The sequence below is a fragment of the Trachemys scripta genome, chromosome 17 (assembly GCF_013100865.1).
Source record: "Trachemys scripta elegans isolate TJP31775 chromosome 17, CAS_Tse_1.0, whole genome shotgun sequence".
Lineage (NCBI taxonomy): Eukaryota > Metazoa > Chordata > Testudines > Emydidae > Trachemys > Trachemys scripta.
Window position 1 is genome coordinate 13,170,875 of NC_048314.1, and position 22,358 is coordinate 13,193,232.

General features: G+C 56.0%; 1 protein-coding gene across 3 annotated transcripts; it reads right to left on the minus strand.

The window, feature by feature from the left end:
* Positions 1-3,283: 3,283 nt before the first annotated feature.
* On the minus strand, positions 3,284-22,073 carry CERCAM (cerebral endothelial cell adhesion molecule). 3 transcript variants are annotated; one of them, XM_034751940.1, is made up of 13 exons: positions 22,051-22,073; positions 15,993-16,103; positions 14,831-14,948; positions 14,118-14,252; positions 13,117-13,321; positions 12,577-12,696; positions 11,879-11,955; positions 10,278-10,384; positions 9,049-9,181; positions 8,476-8,603; positions 7,915-8,118; positions 5,642-5,889; positions 3,284-3,782 (listed from the first exon to the last, which is right to left on the minus strand). In XM_034751940.1, the coding sequence occupies exons 2-12, from the start codon at positions 16,040-16,042 to the stop codon at positions 5,652-5,654; spliced, it is 1,515 nt and encodes a 504-aa protein (XP_034607831.1). In that variant the 5' UTR covers positions 16,043-16,103; positions 22,051-22,073; the 3' UTR covers positions 3,284-3,782; positions 5,642-5,651. The 3 variants fall into 3 exon arrangements, with proteins under 3 accessions (XP_034607831.1, XP_034607832.1, XP_034607830.1); XM_034751941.1 differs by lacking the exon at positions 22,051-22,073 and adding an exon at positions 21,090-21,112; XM_034751939.1 differs by lacking the exon at positions 22,051-22,073 and adding an exon at positions 19,460-19,707.
* Between the last annotated feature and the right edge of the window lie 285 nt (positions 22,074-22,358).

Here is a 22,358-nt window from a genome sequence, read left to right on the forward strand (position 1 = left end):
TGAAAAACAAATGAGCTCTTAAAGTGCCCCCTGTGGGTTCCTCCCTGGATCCCCCAGTCCCTGACACTCCCTCACTCCAATGCCCGTCCCCCTGGTAAAACCCCTTTACCTGGGAATGAGCATGCAAAAGGCCCCCCCACCCATGGATGTTACCCTGTGTGCTAGATTAGAATAGTGCAAAGCTGCAGTGACGACACCATCCCCTGCTCAGCTTGGTTTAAAGCAGGCATACACACCAAGGAAAATACAGCTGCTGTGGATGTGAAAAGGTGGGACAGAGGAAGGATGGTGCAGTGGTTAAGGCTCTAGTCAAGATGATGTGGGTTTAAATCCTGCTCTGTCACACGTTCCTCATGTGATCATGGGCAAGTCACTTAGCGTCTCTTGCCCTCAGTTCCCTCCCTGTAATTGGGGAATAATACTCCTGCCCTACCTCACAGGGGCCACCTGAAGATAAACACATTAAAAGGACTGGGAGGTGCTCAGATGCTCCAGGGTCATATAAATCGCTAAGATAGACAGGGGCTGCTTAGGGAAGTCACACAGGCATGGATGCCTTGGGATACAGCCAAGGATTTGTTCCCTACAGGGCCGGCTCCAGGCACCAGCTTGGCAAGCTGGTGCATGGGGCGGCCACTCCGGAGAGGGGTGGCAGGTCCAGCTATTCGGCAGCAATTCGGCGGATGGTCCCTCACTCCCACTTGGAGCGAAGGACCTTACACCAAATTGCTGCCACAGATCGTGATTGCGATCGCGGCTTTTTTTTTTTTTTTTTTTTTGGCTGCTTGGGGCGGCCAAAACCCTGGAGCCGGCCCTGGTTCCCTATACAAAATCTAGCATGATTTGGCCACTAATGCATGGAACTGGGCAGCAGGACACCAAGTCTGCCAGTGGCTCAGGGGCACCTGGGCTATGCCTTGATCTTCCCATCTGTGAGATGGGTACAGTGATACTAATTCACCTTCGTAAAGGACTTTGACACCTACAATGAAACGCATCTGAGTTGATACAAGCAGAGTGACAGTTCTAGGCATGGTGCATTTGGTCCATAGCTTCCTCTACCATTGTGCCTTTACTGAAGGTCACATGGAGATCAGTTAGGTTGCACCCTGTGATTGCTCCAGGCCCTGGCCCAGTCCAAAGTGAGTAAGAGCAAATAGTTTTGCATCACTGAACAAGAAACTTTACGGGCCATTTGATGTAACCCAAAGGCCTGGCATTAAATTCTTCTCTTGTTTTCTGGGCAGGTGCTAATCAAATGTGGCAGGGTCAGTGGGTGGTAGATTAAAGTGACTAGAGGAATTCTAGTGCCAAGTATATAATGGGAGGGGAGGTGGGAGGCATATCACTTCAAAGATCTAACTGGGAAGGAAGGCGATGATTAGACAGAGACACCCCATTGGGGCAGGGAGTGCATTTTCTTACTCCACTGAACTGCTTTGCCAGTCTACCGAGAAGGCAGGTTCTAGGCTTCTATAAACGGAGGTAAGTCTGGGCTCATTTCTGATGGCTAGAAGCAGGTCTCTCCCAGTTACCAGGGGAGTGATTGGTTTCTGTACAGGAATGCTCAGGCCGCAGGGTCACTTCGAACCGCTCTTCTGAAGCCAAGAGTCTTACCCTCTGCATCGTGCACCCAGTATCATTCACACCTGTGCAAAGCAGCTGTGAAATGTCACCCGGTGAGAAGGGGCAGGGCCGGCTCTAGCATTTCTGCAGCCCCAAGCAAAAAAAAAAAAAAAAAAAGCTGCGATCGGTGGCGGCAGTTCAGCGGCAGGTCCTTCGTTCCTAGAGGGAGTGAGGGACCTGGCGCCCCCGAATTGCCGCAGGTGCCGCCCTCTCCCTTGGCCGCCCCAAGCACCTAATTGTTAAGCTGGTGCTGGAGCCGGCCCTGAGAAGGGGAGTTTTACACCCACTCTGCTCCCATTTCAGTGACTACACAGGGGGGAAGGTGGGGCTGAGCCAGGCCCCATCTCTGTAACAACCACAAGGGCAGGCCAGCATGGTCTCCGCCCCCTGACAGTGATGCAGGGCCAAGGACATTCCACACAGGTCTTCACAAGCCAACATGCACTCTGGCATTTCAGAGCAGCCGAACGGATGCGAGAATCCCTCCCCATGCAGCTAAGACTAAGATTCAACTATCCAGAAGGCACAGAACCGGAACAAGTTCTAAGATACACATCACTGGGGCAGGCGGAGCTCCCTCCTCCCAGGGCATCTTCAAAGCCTTGACAGAAATTAAACTAATTAACCCTCCCAGTGCTGGAGGAGGGAAGGCTCATGTCCCTCATTCAACAGCTGAGGACAGTGAGGAACAGACAGATGCCGTGATCTGCCCACGATCACCTGGCCAGTGGCAGAGCTAGGCAGCATCTGCCTTTCAGGCGCCTGTTTGAGACGCAAAGCCAGGCTTCATGTTCTAGCACTAATAAATGATGGAAGCGCCAACACACGGGTAAATTCACAGAGCGGAAGGCAGGCAGTACCCTCCCTCCAACCCCACAGAGCCCACACCCAGGGTGCTCTTCCACAGAAATCTTGAGCTTGAGTGTTGTGTTGGTGCTACAGGTTTCTCACACCGTGACATCCCAGAGCGTATCCCGTATATCCTGGATCCCACACTGAGTCCACCCCGCAGTGCTCTGCTCCCACTACCGCCCAGTTCACACATGGATTTTGGACCATAATGACTAGTCAGTTAAGGGTGTGATTTTTCTATACCAGGTACCGATATAACGGGTAAAGGTGCCCTATACTGGTGCAGCTTATGTCCCCTTCCCGAGTGGCATTCAGAGGTGATCTCTGGGTGCTGTCGGTGCGTTGCACATGGAGGAAAGGAGGCGATCTGGGCATTGCAGACTCCTGTACTCATGCTAGTAGCCCAGAGCAGAGCGAACAAATGCAATAGACACTAGAGGGGGCTATAGAGAACAAGAAGATGGTGACAAAATATGGGTGGGTTGGCTTAAATAGAGTCCAGTTTAATCCTCCGGCTGCCTTGCTTAGTTCATGGGAGGGAAAACCCAGCAGGCAGCCTGGCATAATGCAGAGAGACCCCTAATCTGCAGGAAGCTCCACGGATCTTTGCATGACTTCTCCCTGCCCTGGATTTGAACGCTACAGCTCTGTAAGTCTGTCTGGGGCATTTCTTAAGCACCCGTCCCCTCATGTCTAGATGCCCTCCCCTTTTCAGAAAGGCCCCCAGGGTGGTCATCGGCTCCAACTTGGGGTGGAGAAGAGAAAGAGCTTTGATTCCACAGAGCAGAAGGATGAGCTGATCAAATAAGACAACATCCAAACAAGTATTACAAAAGAATCAATATACAGCAAGAGCCATCGGCTCTAACACACCCCGCTGGCCCTATGGCCTGGCAGATCTCAGATGAGTGGGCCCCTGCGTCCCTGCAGAAATTAGCTCAATCTCAAAATACTGAGCAAGTCAATATCGGGAAGGTTACGAGCCTCGTACATTGCCAAACCGTTCTGTCCTTTCAGGGAGAGGCACCACTAGAGATGGGGAAGGAAAAGTAGTAGGTTGCATAGGACTAGACCAAAAGCTTCACCACCTAGCAGAGGTGTCCAGCTAGTCAAGCCTGGTCCTCGGTGCAAACCCTGCATACGGTCTATTTCAGTGAGTGACAATTACGGGCCCAGCTTAAACACCCCCCTTTGGTCAAGCAAACACAGCTGCATCTCTCAGCCAGGAACCAGTCGAATCTGCAGCCGAGCAGAGCGGCTCACCGTGATCCTCCTTTGTCGTGCTTGAGGAATGGGAAGCACCCCTGGAAAAGGAAGTGAGAGGCCAGCGTTACTGGTGCAACAGGGGTTGGCTGCTGTGCCACTGTGATGCCAGCCTGCAAAACTAAACTGTTTGCTGCCCCAAATGCACCCCCTCCTGGGCACTGGGTTTCCCTGTCTCCCACAGGAAGCTTGTCATTGCAAGAGGACCTGGCTGTATTGCTGAGCAGCTCAGTGGAGCCAGCCAACAAAAGGAACAAGGTGCGAATGGGCCATGCAGACCACCAGATTCTACTCTGCCCCCCAGAAGGGTCCCTCCTGGTCAGGACTGAAGTTCAGTGGTGGGGGATCTGCATGGGGGAAGTTTGCCCCGTTGTTACGCCTGCAGCGTGTGTTCCGAGGACACCTAACAAGTCAGTGTGAAAAATAATTTCTTCATTTCTGGGGTGCCTGCCAGCCCCAACTCAGTGCAGCCACCTCTGGGGAGGAGGGTGCCAGCTGGCTCCGAGCAGAACAGGGGGAGAAGAGGGTACACATTGGCACGCTAAACCCCAGACTGTCCGCCTGACCCACCACGTGCTAACCACGGAAATAAGGCAAAGTTATTTTTGGTTTCAAACCTGGCCCAGTACATTTGCTCCCAGCCTGAGACCTTCAATTCTAGACTCCTGCCCACGGATCGTTTTCCTGCTAGCACTAAAAATGCCAGACAGCAGGACTTTGGCATGGAAATTCTGACGAGGATGAACGATTGCTGGGTTAGGTTGGGGCAGACAAAGCGTAGGGCTGCTCTGCTGTCTGGCATCATGCACTGTTTCATTTTCCAATTACAGTGCAAGCCCTGTGAAATACCCCCCCCCCCCCCCCCCCCCCGCCAGCAGGAGGCAGGTTGAGCAGTGAATGTGAAGGGAACCTTTGGGGTGCCAGGAGCAATGTATTCTCCCCCTGCCGCGTCCACCTGAGGAGTTCAAGCACTTTACACACAATAGCTAAATGTGGCCTCTCCTCCACTCTGGGAAGTAGAGGAACATCACCCTCGTTTTACACATAGCGGTAAAGTGACTTGCCCACGGTCACGCAGAGAATCAGTGGCAGTCAGGAATAGAACCCAGGAATCCAGGTCCACCGTCCCCTCTGCTAGGCAGTAGACAACACTGCCTCCCAAATGGACATGGTTAGTACTCCCATGGTTCGGCTTTGTATCTCCCTTCCCAAGTCCTCAACCCTTGGGATGTAGACCAATAGAGAGCGTCTTGCTAATTCATACCTAACATCGCATGTCAGAACCCTGGGGAAGGATGAGCGTTAGCCCCCTGGATACTCCTGCAAACCCTCTTGGGAGAGCACCTGGTACTAAGGGGAGCAATGGGACATCACAGCTACTCCCCCAACGACAGCTCAAACAAGCTGGGGTCTTGTAGTCAAAGCACAGCCTGGGAGTCAGGAATAGGGTGACCAGATGTCCCGATTTTATAGGGACAGTCCTGATTTGTGGGTCTCTCTTATATCGGCTCCTATTACCCCCCCCACATTTGCTGTCTGGTCACCCTAGTCAGGAATTCTGGGTTCTGTTCACCTGCCACTGACTTACTGCCCAGTTATGGGCAAATCCAATTCAGTGCTTTCGTTTCCTCATTCGTCAGATGATTCTGACCTACCCCAGAGGAAGGGGGTTGGGATACTAATTTCCGGGTGTCCGTCAGGTGCTTTGGGGTCAGCGGGCAAGGAGGGTAGGGAAGGAGAAAGTTGCTATTGGACACTGAAGCTGAAAGGGAGATTTCAGACATGTCCGTGAAACACGTTTGCAGGGCAGCATTTCCTGGCAGCCAACTTCCGTCCGCACGAACACGTGAATCTGCATGTTTACACACGTGTTCTGCAGCTGTTCCCAGGCCTGGCTTACCAGCCCGATGTTAGAGCTCATCCCGGGAGGTCGAGCGGAAGGAATGGCCAGCGTTGCTTCGGGAATCCTTCAGTGTTTTCTGCGAGCCGCTCCAGTCCGTCTTCTTGGAGTCGTCATCCCAGATGGTAGACGTCTCCGTGTCGCTGAGCCACTTGGAGTCCCCAGCGTAGTGAGTGGGGTAAGCCAGCAGGGGGTGCACCGAATACACCAGCAGGTCTCGGTTAGCAAAATGCTGCTTGTAATCCTCGCTAGAAAAGGGAGAGTGGAAAAATCAGTGACGCTGAGTAGGAACGCAAAAGGGGATGGAGAGCAAAATCTGTACACCTAGGGGGATGCCAGGATCTGTCCGCAACCTGGAGCCCCTGTCCCCTCTAACGCTCTGTTCCTGGGCCTCTGACACCAAGGGGAGGGAGTGCCCCGAGACACAGTATCTGGATGGATCATCCAAAACATTTCCTGCTGGGCATGGGAGCCAAGAACTCCAGGCAGGCTCCTGGTTCAGTGAGAGTCTGGAGGTGAGAGGAGTCCACCCATCCACTGGCCCTGATGGAGCAGCTCAAACTGCAGCCAAAGCACTTTGCTTGGCTCGGGCCGGCTGCCCAGAAACATGTTCCTCAACATCCACGGCAGAGCTAGGCCGTTCCCAGGCTCCTCGTTAAACTACAGCAAACAAGGAATCCCGCGATGAGCTCACCCTGCAGGCTGCCAGGTCTGCAGGACTCCGTGAGGAGCAGGAATGGGGCACTGGACCAACGGCAGCCAGCAGCCTCCTTGGGAGGCTCCGCCTCCTGGCAAACCCCCCGCCCCCAACATCCTGCATCCCAGCACCCCCAGTACAGGGCTCCTGGCAGCCCTTAGGGTCGTTCTGGACTGATCCATGGTGCCCCCCTCTACACCTGGGGACGATTCCTGTCACATCCACCTCCACTGCTCGCCCAGAGCAGAGCGCTCAGTTAGGCTATGGGCTGGCCCAGTGCCAGACAGCCTATGCTGATGTTATCTAGCTAGCCTGGGATTTGGAATGGTTCCTGGTTCACACCCAGGGCTTTAGTCTGTCCACCTTCCTCCTCCATCCCTCCCTTTACTCTTTTAATCCCTCAGTTTTTCCATCTCTCTCTCAACCGTTCCCATCCCCCCATGCTTCTCCCCCCAGCTCAGTCTGCTTTTCTCCCCCCCTTCCCCCGCCCCCCTGAGGTCTGCAGGAGGGGCGGGAAGTCAGCATTGGGAAACCAGAACTCCCAGCCCATTGCAACAGTTTGACTGGAATCCGAGAGCACCTAAGACAGCTGCAGAGGATGTGAGCCACATGGCCATCCTGGAGTGGCTGGGTGACGTCTGGGGGGGGTTATGGCTGAATATCTGTGGGACTGCACACTGCGTGGGGATGAACGGGGGACGCAATGCAGAGGGGGAGTCGGTGGCCTTGTCCACATGCTGTATGTAGAGCCTGGTGTCTGTGCAAAGGGGCGCCGCGATCCCCAGACAAGCATTTCACAGATTCCTTGGCCGTGAAACCTGCACTCTCAGGTCCACTGGGTTTTTCAGCAATCCTTGTTCTCCCCCCTCGCCCCCACCCCCTGCCCGTGTGTGACTGCAGTGCTGCTGAACAGTGTCTGGTTGAAATTCCCAGAGCCCTCTGCCTTCCAGGGAACACGGGCAGCGGCAGAGCAAGCAGCCCCTAGGCTGGCCTCAACCCTAACCTGGGGGGGATGATCCATGGACGTCAGGCAGGGCGGAGTCTCCATGACCCAGTCAGTCAGTAAGGGGCAGTGTGTGGGGCGGGGGGAAGAAGAGCTCAGCCGTGATGGTCAGACATGGGGATGTGGCTGATCCACTAGAAATGGAGCTGAAATCCTCCAAACTTGTTTCACACCAGCCCTGGCTCGGCCAGCAATGACTCTGTTCTCCTCCCCCACAGCTCACTGACGACCGTTTTCCACAGACCAGAGCACAGCCAGGGCTGAGGGGAATGAGCTCATGGTAACAGATGTTTCATTTCAGCGCACAAGTAACGCTTGGGGGGGGGGGGGGACGGACGACACACATGCATGTTTCTTCACTTACACGGCCAAGCTGCCAACGGAGTCTGAGCTGCAAACCAGACTAGCAAAGGGGTGTCACACCTGACTGGGCAGGAAAACTGAATCAAAACCCCTTCCCGGGGGTTCTGCATGGACCGGAGACCCCCCCACAGCACTGGATTACCCCCCTTCTCAGCCAGCACTGTGCCAGCCCCGCCCCGGGATGGAGCAGCAGCCGGAGCCTATCCTTACTTTGGGTGCTTGTCAGACATGATGGGCAGAAACTCGTCCACCGGCAGCATTTTGGACAGGGGCTCGGCCGCGATCAGCTTCTGGGCCCCCCGCTGGGAGATGATGTAGGCCAGGGTCCAGTAGGAATATTCAGCCACCACCAGGTTCCGCACGTCCTCCACCGGCTCCTCGTCGTCCGAGTTCACCTGCTTCCTGCCCAGGTAGCTGCAAAGGCAAGAGCAGCCCATCAGTTAAGGGAAGGAGCCAGGCCCGTAGCAATCCCAGGCAGCAGACGCGCTGCAGGGGACTGGCTGGCTCGAGGGGCTGGGAATGGGACACAGACTTGTCTCCGGGTGGCTGGCTACAATCAGCCATTGGGGCTGAAAACAACAGTGCTCGGGGCACTGAGCTATCTGAAAACAGTAGCCAGCATCAGAAGGCACTAACCCATAGGGAAGTGGGGGAGGGGCCCCCCAGACCATGGTGGGATTCAACCAGTGACAGCATTCAGAAGGCAAGCTCAGGATGGGGCCAGCACCCACCCCCGCCCCTTCCCCCTCACTGTGGGCTAGTCCAACGTACATCAGGTCCCAGTCCAGCTGTGCCCACTCCAGCTCCTCCATCAGCCGCGTCAGCCGCACCTTGAAATAGGCCTCGAAGCGCACGTCATCCTCAAACACCACCGACTTCTCCAGCCCCCGTGCCACGATCTGCAGTGGTTGTCATTAGAGGCTCTGCTGCTCCATCCTGGACCCCCCCACCCTTCTTCCCTTCCACGGGACAACGGCACCAGTCCGGAAACTAAGTCTGGGCTGGGGCTTGTTGTGAAGAACAGCCTCACAGAACAGAGGAGTGGGGCAGAGGAGACACCCCCATCCAGGGGCTGCTGCCAAGGGCACCATGCCAGCCAGGAAGGTTGCTCAATGTGCTCCAGTGGGCAGGGCACTGGACAGGGACTCAGGAGACCTGCGTTCTAGTCCCAGCTCTGACAATGGTGACCTTGCGCAAGTCACTTCCCTTCTCTGTTTAGACTGTAAGCTCTTTGGGGCAGGGTCTGTCTCTCACTCTGAACAATGCCCAGTGCCATGGGCCCCCTCGGCATTAGTGTGATCTCCCCCTCCCCATTTATTGTCTTCTTTTGCCTCAAGTCTTTACCTCTTTCCAGATGTAATAATGGCTGAGGAAGCAACCAACCTCCCCCTTGGTGAGCGTCCTGCCAGAGAACGGGTCGTAGTATCCTGGGAGCAGATCCACACCCAGGATCTTAATGTCACTGCTGTTCAGGGCACTGGAGGACGAGAGGCCGTGGTTAGAGAAGTGCTGCACTGGAGAACAGGCGGGAGGGAACAATCCTGCACTGGCCGGGGGCCGGGGAATCGATGAGGTGGGCATGATAGATCCTTCCTGTCTCTAACTCCCACTGTTCTGCACCCTGTAATAACAGCTGGCGCTTCTATCCCTGCTCCTGGCCCAGTCAGATCTAGTCACTTCCACTTCCCAGCACCACCCCCCTGAGGGGAGCTCCCCACGGAGACGGGCTAGTTCCAATCTGGGGCAGGTTATTCCCTGCCTTGGGCCACCGACACCTCCTCCAACAGGGCAGTCCCTTGTGAAGGTGAGCCTCCCCCCCTTCCCCCACACCGCCCATAAGCACCTCACAGGAGGGGCCTGGCCACACCTGGTGGATGTGGGACTCTCCAGACCAATAACCTGTGGAGGATGCAGAGGATTTGGCGGGCTGTGCTGTGAGACACTGGCAGGCTGAGCTCATGGGACACTGACAGCCAGGGGCTCGTGTGTTACTTTGGCTGCTGCCTCTTCTTTCCATGTCCCACATCTGCCTTTTGCTTCCCTTGCTCAGGAGGCAATCCAGTGTTGTTCCAGCTTTCCACCACGGACTAGCACAATTTCCCCTCTCGGTTCGATGCGTGATGTCATAACACATCCCCCACTCCCACCCCAACCCAAAGCAGCAGTGGGAGCGCTGAGCTTCAGAGCAAGAAACCTGCCTGTGCCCAGTATCCAGGGGCGGCTCTATGTATTTTGCTGCCCCAAGCACGGCAGTCAGGCGGCTTTTGGTGGCACACCTGCGGGAGGTCTGCTGGTAACGCGGATTCGGCGGCATGCCTGTGGGAGGTCCGCCAGTCCCGCGCCTTCGGCGTCCCCGCTGAATTGCCGCCGAAACCGCGGGACCGGCGGACCTCCTGCAGGCATGCTGCTGAAGGCCGCCCCCCGCGGCTTGCCGCCCCAGGCAGGCACTTGCTGGGCTGGTGCCTGGAGCCGCCCCTGCCAGTATCCAAAACCCATTCCCCCTCTACCCCTCTGAGGTTCTGGCATCCCACCCAAGCTGTGGCAAAGCAGGGTAAAGAGCACAGAGCAATCACCTCCCATCCACAGCATCCACCACGAGGGGGTCTATCTCCAGCTCATACAGAGAACTCAGCATCCGCTGGCGCCGGTCTGGCCGCCGCACCAGGCTAATCAGGAAAATCTAAAGAAGAATCAAATATTAAAGGGGATCGGGTTCAAATTCAGAATGAGCTGGACAAAGTGGAGAAATGGTCTGAAGTCAATAGGATGAAATTCAATATGTACGAATGCAAAGTGCTCCACTTAGCAAGGAGCAATCAGTTGCACACATACAAAATGGGAAATGACGGCCCAGGAAGGAGTACGGCAGAAAGGGGTCTGGGGGTCATAGTGGACACAAGCTAAATATGAGTCAACAGTGTAACGCTGTTGGGAAAAAAGCAAACATCGTTCTGGGATGTATTAGCAGGAGTGTTGTAAGCAAGACACAAGTAGTAATTCTTCACTCTACTCCATGCTGATTAGGCCTCAACTGGAGTATTGTGTCCAGTTCTGGGCGCCACATTTCAGGAAGGATGTGGACAAATTGGAGAGAGTCCAGAGAAGAGCAACAAAAATGATTAAAGGTCTAGAAAACATGACCTATGAGGGAAGATTGAAAAAAATAGGTTTGTTTAGTCTGGAGAAGAGAAGACAGGGGACATGATAACGTTTTTCAAGTACATAAAAGGTTGTTACAAGGAGGAGGGAGAAAAATTGTTCTTCTTAACCTCTGAGGATAGGACAAGAAACAAGGGACTTACATTTCAGCAAGGGAGGTTTAGGTTGGGCATTAGAGAAAAGTTTCCAAACTGTCAGGGTGGTTAAGCACTGGAATAAATTGCCTAAGGAGGTTGTGGAATCTCCATCATTGAAAATTTTTAAGAGCAGGTTAGACAAACACCTGTCAGGGATGGTCTAAATAATACTTAGTCCTGCCATGAGTGCAGAGGACTGGATTAGATGACCTCTCGAGGTCCCTTCCAGTCCTACGGTTCTATGACTCCAGCCCAGGAAACATCGGGCTAGAGACCCAGGGAAGGGCACAGTCTCATGCTCACCAAGGGAAGCTGCCAAGAGCAGGGGACAGTCCATATGGGGTTCCTCCATTCAGCGGGGGGCAGGCCATTGTGACTGAAGGGAATGGGATACCCTGGGACACAGAGGACGGACAAAGCTCTATCCCAGCTGGGCACGCAGAGGGGAACAAGCTCCGCTCCATGGCCATGAGTGTGATGAAGGAAGGGCCCTAGCAGCTCTCTCCTCTTTGAAGCATTAGCAGAATCTTTGGGAGCTCAGTGGGGTCTCTGCTCATGGGACGGAGCTCCTGCCAGACCTCCCTCACCAGCCACCCATCCTCACGTGCTGTTCCCTGTGTCCCCACATGTGAGTTTAATGGTGCAGCCACAGGCTACCAGACAAGGGATATGGGTTGAAGAGGGTCCTTCACCCAGCAGGGGATATGGAAGCAGCCCGCTTAGCTGGGCAGGGGGATTTCACATCACTCTGCAGCGTCTCCGCTGGCCAGCCCAGCAGGGGTAGGCTCCAGAGGGAGGTGGAGGGACAGTAGGTGCCATGAGGGAGCTGTGTTGGGCAGGGAGGGGAAACACGCTCTCACTTCCAGCCATGTGCTCACCTCATCAAAGCCCATTTTACCGAGGTGCTTGGGGCTGAGGGAAACGTGCTCAGAGGGGTACATCGGGGGGCCGTCCACTGCAAGAGACAGAGCACGTGGCTAAGATGGAGTCACTGTGCCCACAGCCCTCACTCCAAGGGCCTAGACAGATGCAAACGCCTTCACTGCATCACCGGATACAGCTGGGCGTGTGGGCCAAGAGCTTCCCCCCCTCTCCAGGATTTGCTTCAGGATGATAGGCCAGCCCCAGCCCGCACTGACAGCTCAGAAGGCTCAAGTGCTCAGAGCCCACCAGAATGGTACAGGCTGCGGCCCCCCCCTCCCCTCTTCCCCCCGCCACAGTGCCTCATGGCTGAGCTGGGGTCTTCCACTTTCCTTGGCCCGTTCAATCTTTAGGCTTTGCTGCTGTGACTCCCAGCAAGAAAGCCAGTGAGCCCCCTTACGGCGCGGACGCCCACCCGAGACCCAGCGCACTTTCCCTCATGTCCACTAAGGGCGTTTGCCAAAGAGGGACAGGAACCACTTACGCTTTGTCTGTCAACTCCCCAGACAAATGCACCCCAAACAAATGGTGTAAGCGGGTGAAACTCCACTGACTTCAGGGGAGCTGCACCTGCTGATCTGCGCCCCAGGGCTAGGACCCCAGCTGAAGCTTCCCATCATTCCCCCAGCCGGCGACTGGGTCCCTGAGCCCTTACCCATGGCTTCCAGGATGAGGTGTACGAAGTTGATGCGTTCGTCCTCTAATGTCTGATGGGACTTCACCGGGACATTGATGTAACCAAATCGCTCCTGGTTACACACGTAGATCTGGACTCCTGCAAGGCAGCGGCAACTAGAGTAACCCCAAGTCACCAGCCCTTGCTCCCAACCCTTTCGCTGAGAGCTCTGCACACCAGCCTTCCCCGTGTTGCTCCATCCCAAAACACAAGCCCTGGGCGCCTCCTAATGTCCCAACCAGATCCTCACTCCACCACCTCCACCCACCACCCTGCCTTGGGCAAAGGGGCTGTGCAGGGCCAGCATGGGGCAGGAGACAGTCCCTGGGAAATGCATTGCTTTTTTACATCCTTCAATTCCACATCTACATGGGGACGGATTCAAATTTCACAGTCCTCTGGCCTCGACCCCTGGACATGGGATGCCTTGAGGAGGTCCCCCAGAAAGGAGCGAATACAGCTCACTGCGGGTCCTCCACCCCTCCCTCTCCCACTCTGTCCCTTCCCTCTGGCCCTCACCCGCTGCTTGGCAGGAGTAGGCGAAGACGATGATGTCGTCGAAGGGCCAGGTGTAGTTGGGGTGGGGCGGGTGGAAGGCGAGCTCGGAGGTCCCCTCTTTTCGCAGGTCAAGCAGGAAGGTGGCGTACACCATGGGGACGGTGAAGCAGCCCACGCGCTGGCGATTCTTGGTGGGAAAATAGTCTGCTGTCCTGCGGTAGTAACCCTGGGAAATACAGGGGTGGGGTAATTCCCACTGACCGGAGCCAGCGCGTCTCCCCCACCCACCCCAAGCAGGCAGGGCTCCAGCATGGAGAGCTCCCTCACAGTCATGCCCTGACAGCAGCAGCTGGGCCCCATGCCACTCTCAGATGCTTCAGAGTTTCCCTCCATCCTCATCATCCAGCCTCTGCCCCAAGGAGAGAGACACTGGGGGGGATATTTTCCTCCCTGCCGAATCCCAGCACATCACACATGTCCAGCTGAACACAGACAGGTGGGGCTTGTAGGTTTCCTCCCCGGTCTTAAACGGGGCGACGGGGCTTGCAACAGAGCCCGGACCCCACACAACAGAGAGGGGGCGACATTAGAGGCCACTCAGGGGTTTTAGGAGACAGCAGAGCTCACCTGAAGGAAGAGTGATGGGCAGGTTGGCACACGGCCGAGAAGGCACCAGTGGAATTTCTCGGCGGAAGCTGCAGCCTGAACTGACTGGGTGACTTAGCTATGAGACCTTAGGAGTGACTCTGGGCTAGCAGGGGGTGCCCAGAAGGGCAGAGGTGGTGCTTCGAGGAAGGTTCCTCATGCAGGAACCTTACAGTTAGGTGCCTGGAGATGTTTTCTGGCTGTGGTTAAGGGAGAAGATTTCCCATACCTGCCCCAGGTCCATCAGGAACTGCAGGACAGGGGCACCCCCAAGGGTAACACACACCACTGCTTGGCAGCAGCACCACCGCTGAGTGACAGCATACAGGACATCCTCCAGCACAGGGCATTCCCCCTGCCCGCCCCAGGCAGCTTACCTGAGGGGTTATCCCACACCAGAAGTTGGAGTAATACGTCTGGGAATCCAGCATGGGGGCGATCACCGACTTGTTCTGCGAGATCAGGAACGTCAGGGTCTGATTGTTGGTCAGGATGCTGTCTGTATCGGTGAGCTAGTGGTGGAAACACAGCCAGCTTAGCGGGAGCGCAGCTTGAAGCGAGGCTGCGGCTGCTCATCACAACACATCTAGGTAGGCGAGCTAGTAGGGAGAGCTCCTGCCCCAGCAACGGCCTGCCTGGGGCAGGCACGGCTCCGTGCCACGCTGGGAAACTCCTGGGTTCTCCTGCACCCTCAGCCTCCAACCACTCAGCCAGGAAGGAAACCCTTGGAGGATATTTTCCTAGCAGGGGGCTCTCTCAGACAGCCCTGGACGTTATCTGTGAGCGATGGCTCTGGAACATCCACAACAAAACAGAGAGGAGCCAGGGCCATGGAGCTTCAGTTAGGAAGATGACAGGTTTCCACAGTGGGGTCATTTCAAAGTAGGCTGGATACACCCCCGGAGAATCTGCCACAAGGAACTATCCTGCTCTGGGCAGAGTGACGCAACAGAACCTTCCCATCTCTGCTTTCAACGCATCTGAAAGCTGGTCATGTTCCTCCAGGCTGGGCCTTGCGGGAGGGCTGAAATCCTTCCTGTGCTATAGGAAGGAAGCGGGCCCAGTTGGTCCAGTTACAGAGTTCTCTTACCAGGAGATAATCAGCCCTCTTGGCCCGGGCGAAGCTCAGAGCTTCCTGCTTGAGCCTCATGACGTGTTCATAGCGTTCGTCTGTCCAGTGCTTGGGGCCAAGTTCATCGGGGTAAGAGCTGCAACAGGCAACCAAAGAGTTAATAACCTGCCCTTGGCTGTGAACTTACAAACTCACTGCACCTGCATGCCTGATGGCTGAGTGGCTTGGCCAGGGCAGGATCAGCTCAGCCTGACAAAGGGCTCATCTTGACTGGGTTTGCTCAGTGTGGAGTCCTTCTGGGGCAGCAAGGGGAGGGATCCCTCACGGAGGAGCCATTCAGCTTGCACAGCCCTATGTCTGCCCAGCCGGTTCCTCCCACAAGCAGCCCAAGCATGTGCGGCGTGGATCAGTGCTGCCTGAACCACCCCTGGCCGGGAGGGAAGAAACATGAAACTGACTCACTAACACAGGCTCAGGATTGGGTCAGGCCACAGTCAGCTACCGCAGCGCACACATTCCCAGCGAGGAGACTGTAGGAAACAGACTCTCCCTGTCTCCATCTGTGTGCAGGGCCTCTCGCTCCCTCTGTGCATAGGGACCTCTCGCCCCTGGGGGATCTCTCTGTGCAGTAAGCTCCAGGCAAGAGCAGGACAAGACAGGAGAACACAGAACTGGCATGGCAGGTTTGGGTGGATCAGAACAGGATGGGGCACAGACAGCAGCCAACCAGTGGGCAAACCACCACAATGCCAAGGGGCAGGTAACCTCAGACGCCTTCTTCAGGATGCCACCAAAGGGCTGATCCCAGTGAAGGTGCTGGGAGAAAGCCGTCCCCATCCCACCTGGAGGAGAATATCCATGCATCCTGTCCTAAACTGGATCAGAACCACCACAGGGTGGACGAGGATGCTAGACCCACTTCCATGCAAAGACTTTTATGCCCCAAATCCGGAGGTGCAAACCACAAAGCTGCATGTAAGAAAAATGCAATGGTGAGGCCTGGTAGGCTGAGTGCAGGGATGGGACCCAGAAACTTCTGGTTCCGTTCCATCTCCAGCTGACTCCCTTGTAGCCTTGGGCAAATCACTCAGCCCCTCAGTTCCCTAAGCATGAACTAGACAAAACACTCTCTGGTAGGACGCGTTGCTACAGCAGGGCCTCAGGTGACCATGCACCTTACCTGGGCTCTTCCACGGACTTCCACTCAATGTAGCGATAGTGTTTCTCCATGGCCGTAAGCCATTCCCACAGGATCTTGGTTGTGTTGTCGATATTGTGGTCCGTTGCACACCTGAAAAAATCAGATTGCAGAGGAGACATTAGCTCTCCCCCTTCGCCCAGCCCCATTTCCTGCGGCACGTGCCTTCCAGCCCCAAACCCAGCAACACAATCCTATGAAACTCAATCGGAAGCCACAGTGGTAGCTCTCAGGGAGATCCCCCTCCCCAAATGCCTCCCGACCTCCAAATCCCACACATCTGGACATCAGCGGAGAGCTGTGCAAACAAGGATGCCAGGGAGCTGAGAAGATTCATGACTCCAGAGGGTGCGTGAATGAAGGAGTTGAGTGTCTCAAGCACAGGACTGGCCTTACAGGCAGAAATGGGGAAGAAGCCTCTAACAGTGCACAGGAACTACCAGACTGGATCAGACCAATGGTCTCTCTCAGTGGTTCTCAATCAGGGGAACTTGCACCCCTGGGGGTATGCAGAGGTCTTCCACGGGGTATATCAACTCATCTAGATCAGTGGTTCTCAACCTGGGGGTCATGAGCCTCGGGGGGGGGGGTCACAAGCGCAGGGCCGGTATTAGGGGGTGGCAAGCATGGCAATTGCCCGGGGCCCTATGCCACAGGGTGCCCTGTGAAGCTAAGTTACATGCTTCAGCCCCAGGCGGTGGGGCTTGAGCTTCAGGGGTACAGTAGTCTAGAAAGGTTGAGAACCAATGGTCTATGCAGTCCAAAGTCCTGTTTCCAACAGTGGCAAGTGCTAGATGCTTCAGGAGAAGATGCATGTAAGCCCAGAGTGGACAATTATGGAATAACCTACCTGCAGGGGAGTTTCTTCCTGACCCTTGTCAGAGTATATTTGACTCATGCCCTGAAGCATGAGGGTTTAAGTTCAATTTTTTAATTCCATCTGATGTAAGTGGATAAGAACATAAGAATGGCCAAGCTGGGTCAGATCAAGGGTCCATCTAGCCCAGTATCCTGTCTTTTGACAGTCCAATGCCGGGTACCCCAAAGGGAATGAACAGAACGGATAATCATCAAGTGGTCCATCCCATCGCCCATTCCCAGCTTGGATGTTCTTATCCATAGAAAAGCAGGTTCTTCCTAAAGTGCTCTCGGCTGAGTGGGAGAATTCCATGGAGCTGGCTGGGATCTCCACTTGTAATCAGGAGCAGTGGCAGTAGGAGACTGAGTGGGACTGCGGAATATTAAGGGGCAGGGCTCCACCAGGAACTGCCCTCTGGCAGCTGCCAAGCCTGCCCAGCCTTACTGGCAGCCCGACAGCATGCCAACAATGCTCTGCAGAGAAATTTTGAATGTGAAACTGGTTCCCTGCTCTCCATTGTCATAAAGCTATCAGTGCCAGTTATCCCCAAACACCCTGTTTCTGCATGGAGTGTTGTCTAATGGCTAGTGCAGGGAGGTCAGGATCAGAACTCCTGGGTTCTAATCCCAGCTCCGCGGACAAGTCATTTACCCGCTGCGTGCCTCAGTCTCCCCACCTGTCAAATGGGGATTTTGCCACCTCTGTAAGTGCAAGGCAATCGATTGATTTACCAGTTTTTTAATATGGACCAGATGGGCCAAATTAATCACTGGTGTAACTGTATGGGCCTCAGGAATAAATTTATCCCAGGATGTTCCTATCCAGGCATAGATGAGCTTAAACCCCCTTGTGAACTCTGCTTCCACCCTAGAGCTGCTGTGATGCCTTTAAAAGGAGACACGAGCAACCCAGGCACAAACGCTGGCTCCTGCGCTATAAATACCTCCCGGGGATGCTGGCACCAGCAAAGTCAGCAAGCGGGAACCTTTTGGAGAATTAACATGTAATTTTAAGCAATCTGCTATTGGGAGAGGGAACGTGAAGGGAGAAATTCCTTCCAAACTGCAGACTCTCTGACTAGCACTCAAGAGGCCCCCACACTGCCCTGCCCGGGCCTGGGCAGCTACCAAACACAAGGGCTCATTTGTCTTCAGACCAGGCTCTTCTCAACTTGTAATTAGCCGTTCTCCTCCTTCACTTTTTCCCATTGCTCCGGGCAAGGCTGTGGGATGCACACAATGCCTCCGGCCTCCTTTCCCAGTTTTGTTTTCAGCCCCGCCATGCCCATGACAACATCCGCAGGACGTGGCCCGGCTTCAGTGGCAAGTCCTGTTCCAACGGAGATGGGGGAAAGCGACGAATGTCGTGTATCGCCGCCTAGCACAGGTTGGGGCTGGACATAGACGTAGTGGGAGTGAGCAGGGCAGGGCAGAGCTGAGCAGACCAGCCAATTACTCTCCCTCACCCTCTTCTCATCCATGCTGCTCTCCTCTAGCCTTTCCTCTCACCTACTTTCTCGTGCAAGTGAAACAGTGAGAAATTTTTTTAACAACAGCTTTTTGGAAATGCCAGCCTCAGCCCCTGCCAGCAACACCGGGCAGAGAGGAGTCTTTGCTCCCAGGGTCCTGATCACAGCTGAAGGACAACATCCCCTTCCTCAAATACTCCCCTCCACCCCCACCCAAGGTCTGACACTTCACAAGGACTGAGACCCCATTCATCTCGGTACCTCGAGAGCCGAACACAAGGCTGTGACTTGTAATGGGAGAGCTCAGCTCCCCCAGGACCAATGTGCTTGCACCCACTCTACAGCACCTCCTGCTGGGAGAGGCTGGGACTGGAGTCTCCTCTCACACCCCTGTTAGTCTGTGCTGGGAGCTGGGAATCCCAAACACAGACTAACCGTAAGTATCCGAGATGGAAAAAGGTAACGATAGACGAGTCGCCCGGCTCACACTGCAGCCTGGGTTGCTGGCCAGCAGACTGTACATCTGGATCTCTAGCAGGGCATGTCCACTGCCAACAGACGTGCACAGATGGTAAAGATGCTCTTTACAACGATTATACTCCCGAGGTAATAGTTCCTACAAGCTCATGTGAGAGGCTGTCAAATACGTCTGCAGTGGCTGCGAGGAGCAGTGAGAGCAGATGGGATGAGGCGCCCAGCTCCAGACACCCCGTGTCTCACGGTATGCACAGGGAGGCGAGGGGGGTATTAACCTCCAGGAGCAGGGGGAGAACATCCCCCCTTGGGTAGGATGGAAGAGGGTCCAACCCATAACTCAGGCACCAGCCCTGCCCCGCTGCTGTCCCACTGCCCAGCGTCCCTTTAAGTTGGGGAGGGAGGGGTTCCCCAGTCTGGCAGTGCCCCTGAGTAAGGGGACAGCAGTGAGATGGCACCCATCCTGCGCGGGCACATCCCCCCTGCACCCCCATGTCCCTGCTGCCCCCTGCCGCACCAGGCTGCCCTTCCTCGCCCTGGCACTAACCCCAGCCCTGGGGCCCCTTTGGGGTCCGGGGAGAAGGGGCACCCCCGGATTCTTGCCCTCCCCGGGGAGCCCCGCTGCCCCCTGAGCCGAGCAGCCCTTACCAGACAGAGATGCGCTCCTTGGGGTAGTCCAGGCGCTCCAAGGCCCCCAGGTAATGGGGCAGCGAGTGCTCCGAGTTGCGGGCCAGGATGGCGATCACCACGGTGGGCAGCTCCTGCTGCTGCCCGGCCGGGCGCCCCCCTTCCTCCTCCTGCCCGGGGCAACCCCTCAGCAGCAGCAGCAGGGCGCAGCGCAGCAGAGCAGCGGCGGGGGGGCGCATGTCCGCAGGCGGCGGCTGCAGCAGTGGGGAGCGGCCGGGGAGCGGAGCTGGGAGCGGGGCGGAGCAGGGGGCGGGGGGGAAGAGAGGGGCCGGGCTGGGAATCAGCGCCGGGAGGGGAGGGGAGAGGGGGATGCCCACAGTGGGGAAGGGATGAGGCCTGGTGGTAGCACTGGGGCTGTGCCCTGCAGATCCAATTCTGGTGCCACCAACCTGGGCAGCAGCAGGGCCGGCCTCCCTCTCCCTAGTCCCGGGGGCCAGTTGGGCTGGGGGGCGCTGTGGGCTGCATACCTGGCTGCTGAGAGCTGAGCCCCGCCGAGCTCATCTCCAGAATTGGCATCCGCCCTTGCTCCGGGCGTGCACCCCTGTGCTACATCTGGGCCTCCTCCCGTTCAGCTCTCCAGCAAGGGCTGGTCTGGCTGACACAGGGCCGGCTCTAGGCACCAGCAAACCAAGCGCGTGCTTGGGGCAGCACATTTTCAAGGGCAGCATTCTGGCCTTTTTTTTTTTTTTTTTGTGCTTCCGGCGCCAAAAGCCTAGAGCCAGCCCTGGCAGCAGCAGCGCGTCGTGTGCGGGGGGCGCCCTGGGGCCGCTGCAGTTCGCGCCGCAGGGGAGCAGCGCCCACACCTTGTGGCTGGGCCGGGCAAGCTTCGAGCGGGGGACACTCAGGCTGGGGGACACCCCACAGGTCACACGGAGCCGCCTGCAGGTGCCGCAGGGCGGCCGCCCCCCAGCGCTGCAGCCGGGGCTGGGCGAAGCGGCCCGAGCCGCCCAGGGACTGTGGCAGGGCACCCAGAAGCAGCAGCAGCAGCGGGGCCATAGAGGGCGGGGCGCTGTAATGTGGGGCCTGCATCCCGCTCTCCGGGGCTCCGCTGCCTCAGGGGCTACCCTGCCCCGGCTCCTCAGCCCTCTGCCGGGGCGGTCCCCCGGCTCTGCGCTCCCAGGTCCTGGAGGTGGGAGCCCTGGATGGAGGGACCCTGGGCTGAGGTGCAGCCTGGGAGCCCCGCTGCTTACCCTGACCCTCCCAGCGCCGGACCGACTGGAGATGAGGGGGGAGCGGGCAGAGTCATCACTGGTGGGGGGAGCCCAGGGCTGGGGCAGCAGGGGGTGCGGGTGGGGGGGAAGAGAGAGCCCAGGACTGGGGTGGCAGGAGGTACGGGTGGGAGGGGGGAAGAGAGAGCCCAGGGCTGGGGTGGGGGGCAGCCAAAAAATTTTTTGCTTGGGGCAGCAAAAAACCTAGAGCCGGCCCTGGGCTGACAGCCAAGGTGGAGGAATTAGTGTGTGTTGATATGAACACGACTCCAATGCACAGGCCACCCCTCTCTCCTCCCAAGAACACCCCAATATGCCCCCTGTGCTGGGATGTGATCTAGGACCAGCTCCCCTGACCCTTTCCCTGCTGGGGACTCCCTTACCTTGGGTGTCTCCTCAGGGTGCGTCCTTCACAGTCCCTGTGTGGTCACTTTAATGCTGCAAATCGGCATAAAGGGGCCCGTGGAGCACCATCCTTCGACCCCTCGGAGCAGGGGCAGCTTTAGTAAGCAAATTATGGCCTTGGCATTTTAAAAACTAGACATTTTGAAAATGCCCCGTAGGGCACAAAACTTGGTTAGCTGGAGGTGGGCTGGCTGGGATCGGACTTTCCATCTTTCACAGCTATAAGTCTTGTGATTCCAGAAGTTTTGCCTGCAAGAAAGCCCAGATTTCATGGAAAGCTGGGGTAGTGGAATATGCCTTTTCTTCCCTTTAGTCTGGTGTTCCACGTGTAGCAGACTTGCATCCCCCTCTAGCGAGAGCAGCCAACACAAACACCCCTCTCGCCTCCCCTGCCTGAGAGCTGGGCAAGTAGCAAGAGCAATGAGTCACGTCTGTTTTTAAGAATTCAGAACCACATTTTGATTCAGCTGCATTCACACGTGTCCCTTTTCCCCCCACAAGCATCCATGCAAGTCACACTTCATTCACACAACCAATGTTTGCAGAGAGCAAATTCCAGGCCCATTGCCAAGAGCCGATTAATTGCAAAATAATATTGATTTCATAACAAAAATAAAATTTGTTTTGGGGCCAAAACAGTTCATCCAATCATGGAACAGAAACGACCCCACATGACTGACGCCCAATCACACAGCTCAAAGGGATGTTTGCGGCGCATACTTGGCCAATGATCCACTGGCTTTAATGTATGTGGCAAACACTTTTATATGACAAACAGATCTGTAAATATCATGGTTGGCCCACAGACCATTTGCAAGCTGGAAAAGGAGCTAAATCTGCCAGATAAATAATTTTTCCTAACAAACAATTCAGTTAGTTCTACCTAGAGACCATCCCCAGTGTCATACTGGAGCCCAAGAGTAGTTACATCTGGCATACCTGCCCTACTGATCGCGAGGGGTTTGAGGGACCCAGCTATCCAGAAAGACTAGGCAGATTCCTTCCATCCTTGCTCATCGCAGCTGCTGCAAAACCTGCCAGACAGCTGTGTTTGACCATCTGGGACATCTGAAGGGGGATAAACAGAAATCCAGGGGGAGGAAACTTCATGACAACAGTCAAGCCAGCAAGACACAGAACCTGGAAGAGAAAACAGAGAAGGGGTGTGAGGGCAATAGCATTTGTGCCTTTCAGGAAATCCTGACATTCCTGCAGCATCAAAGAAAATCGCATTTATATCAAGGCCG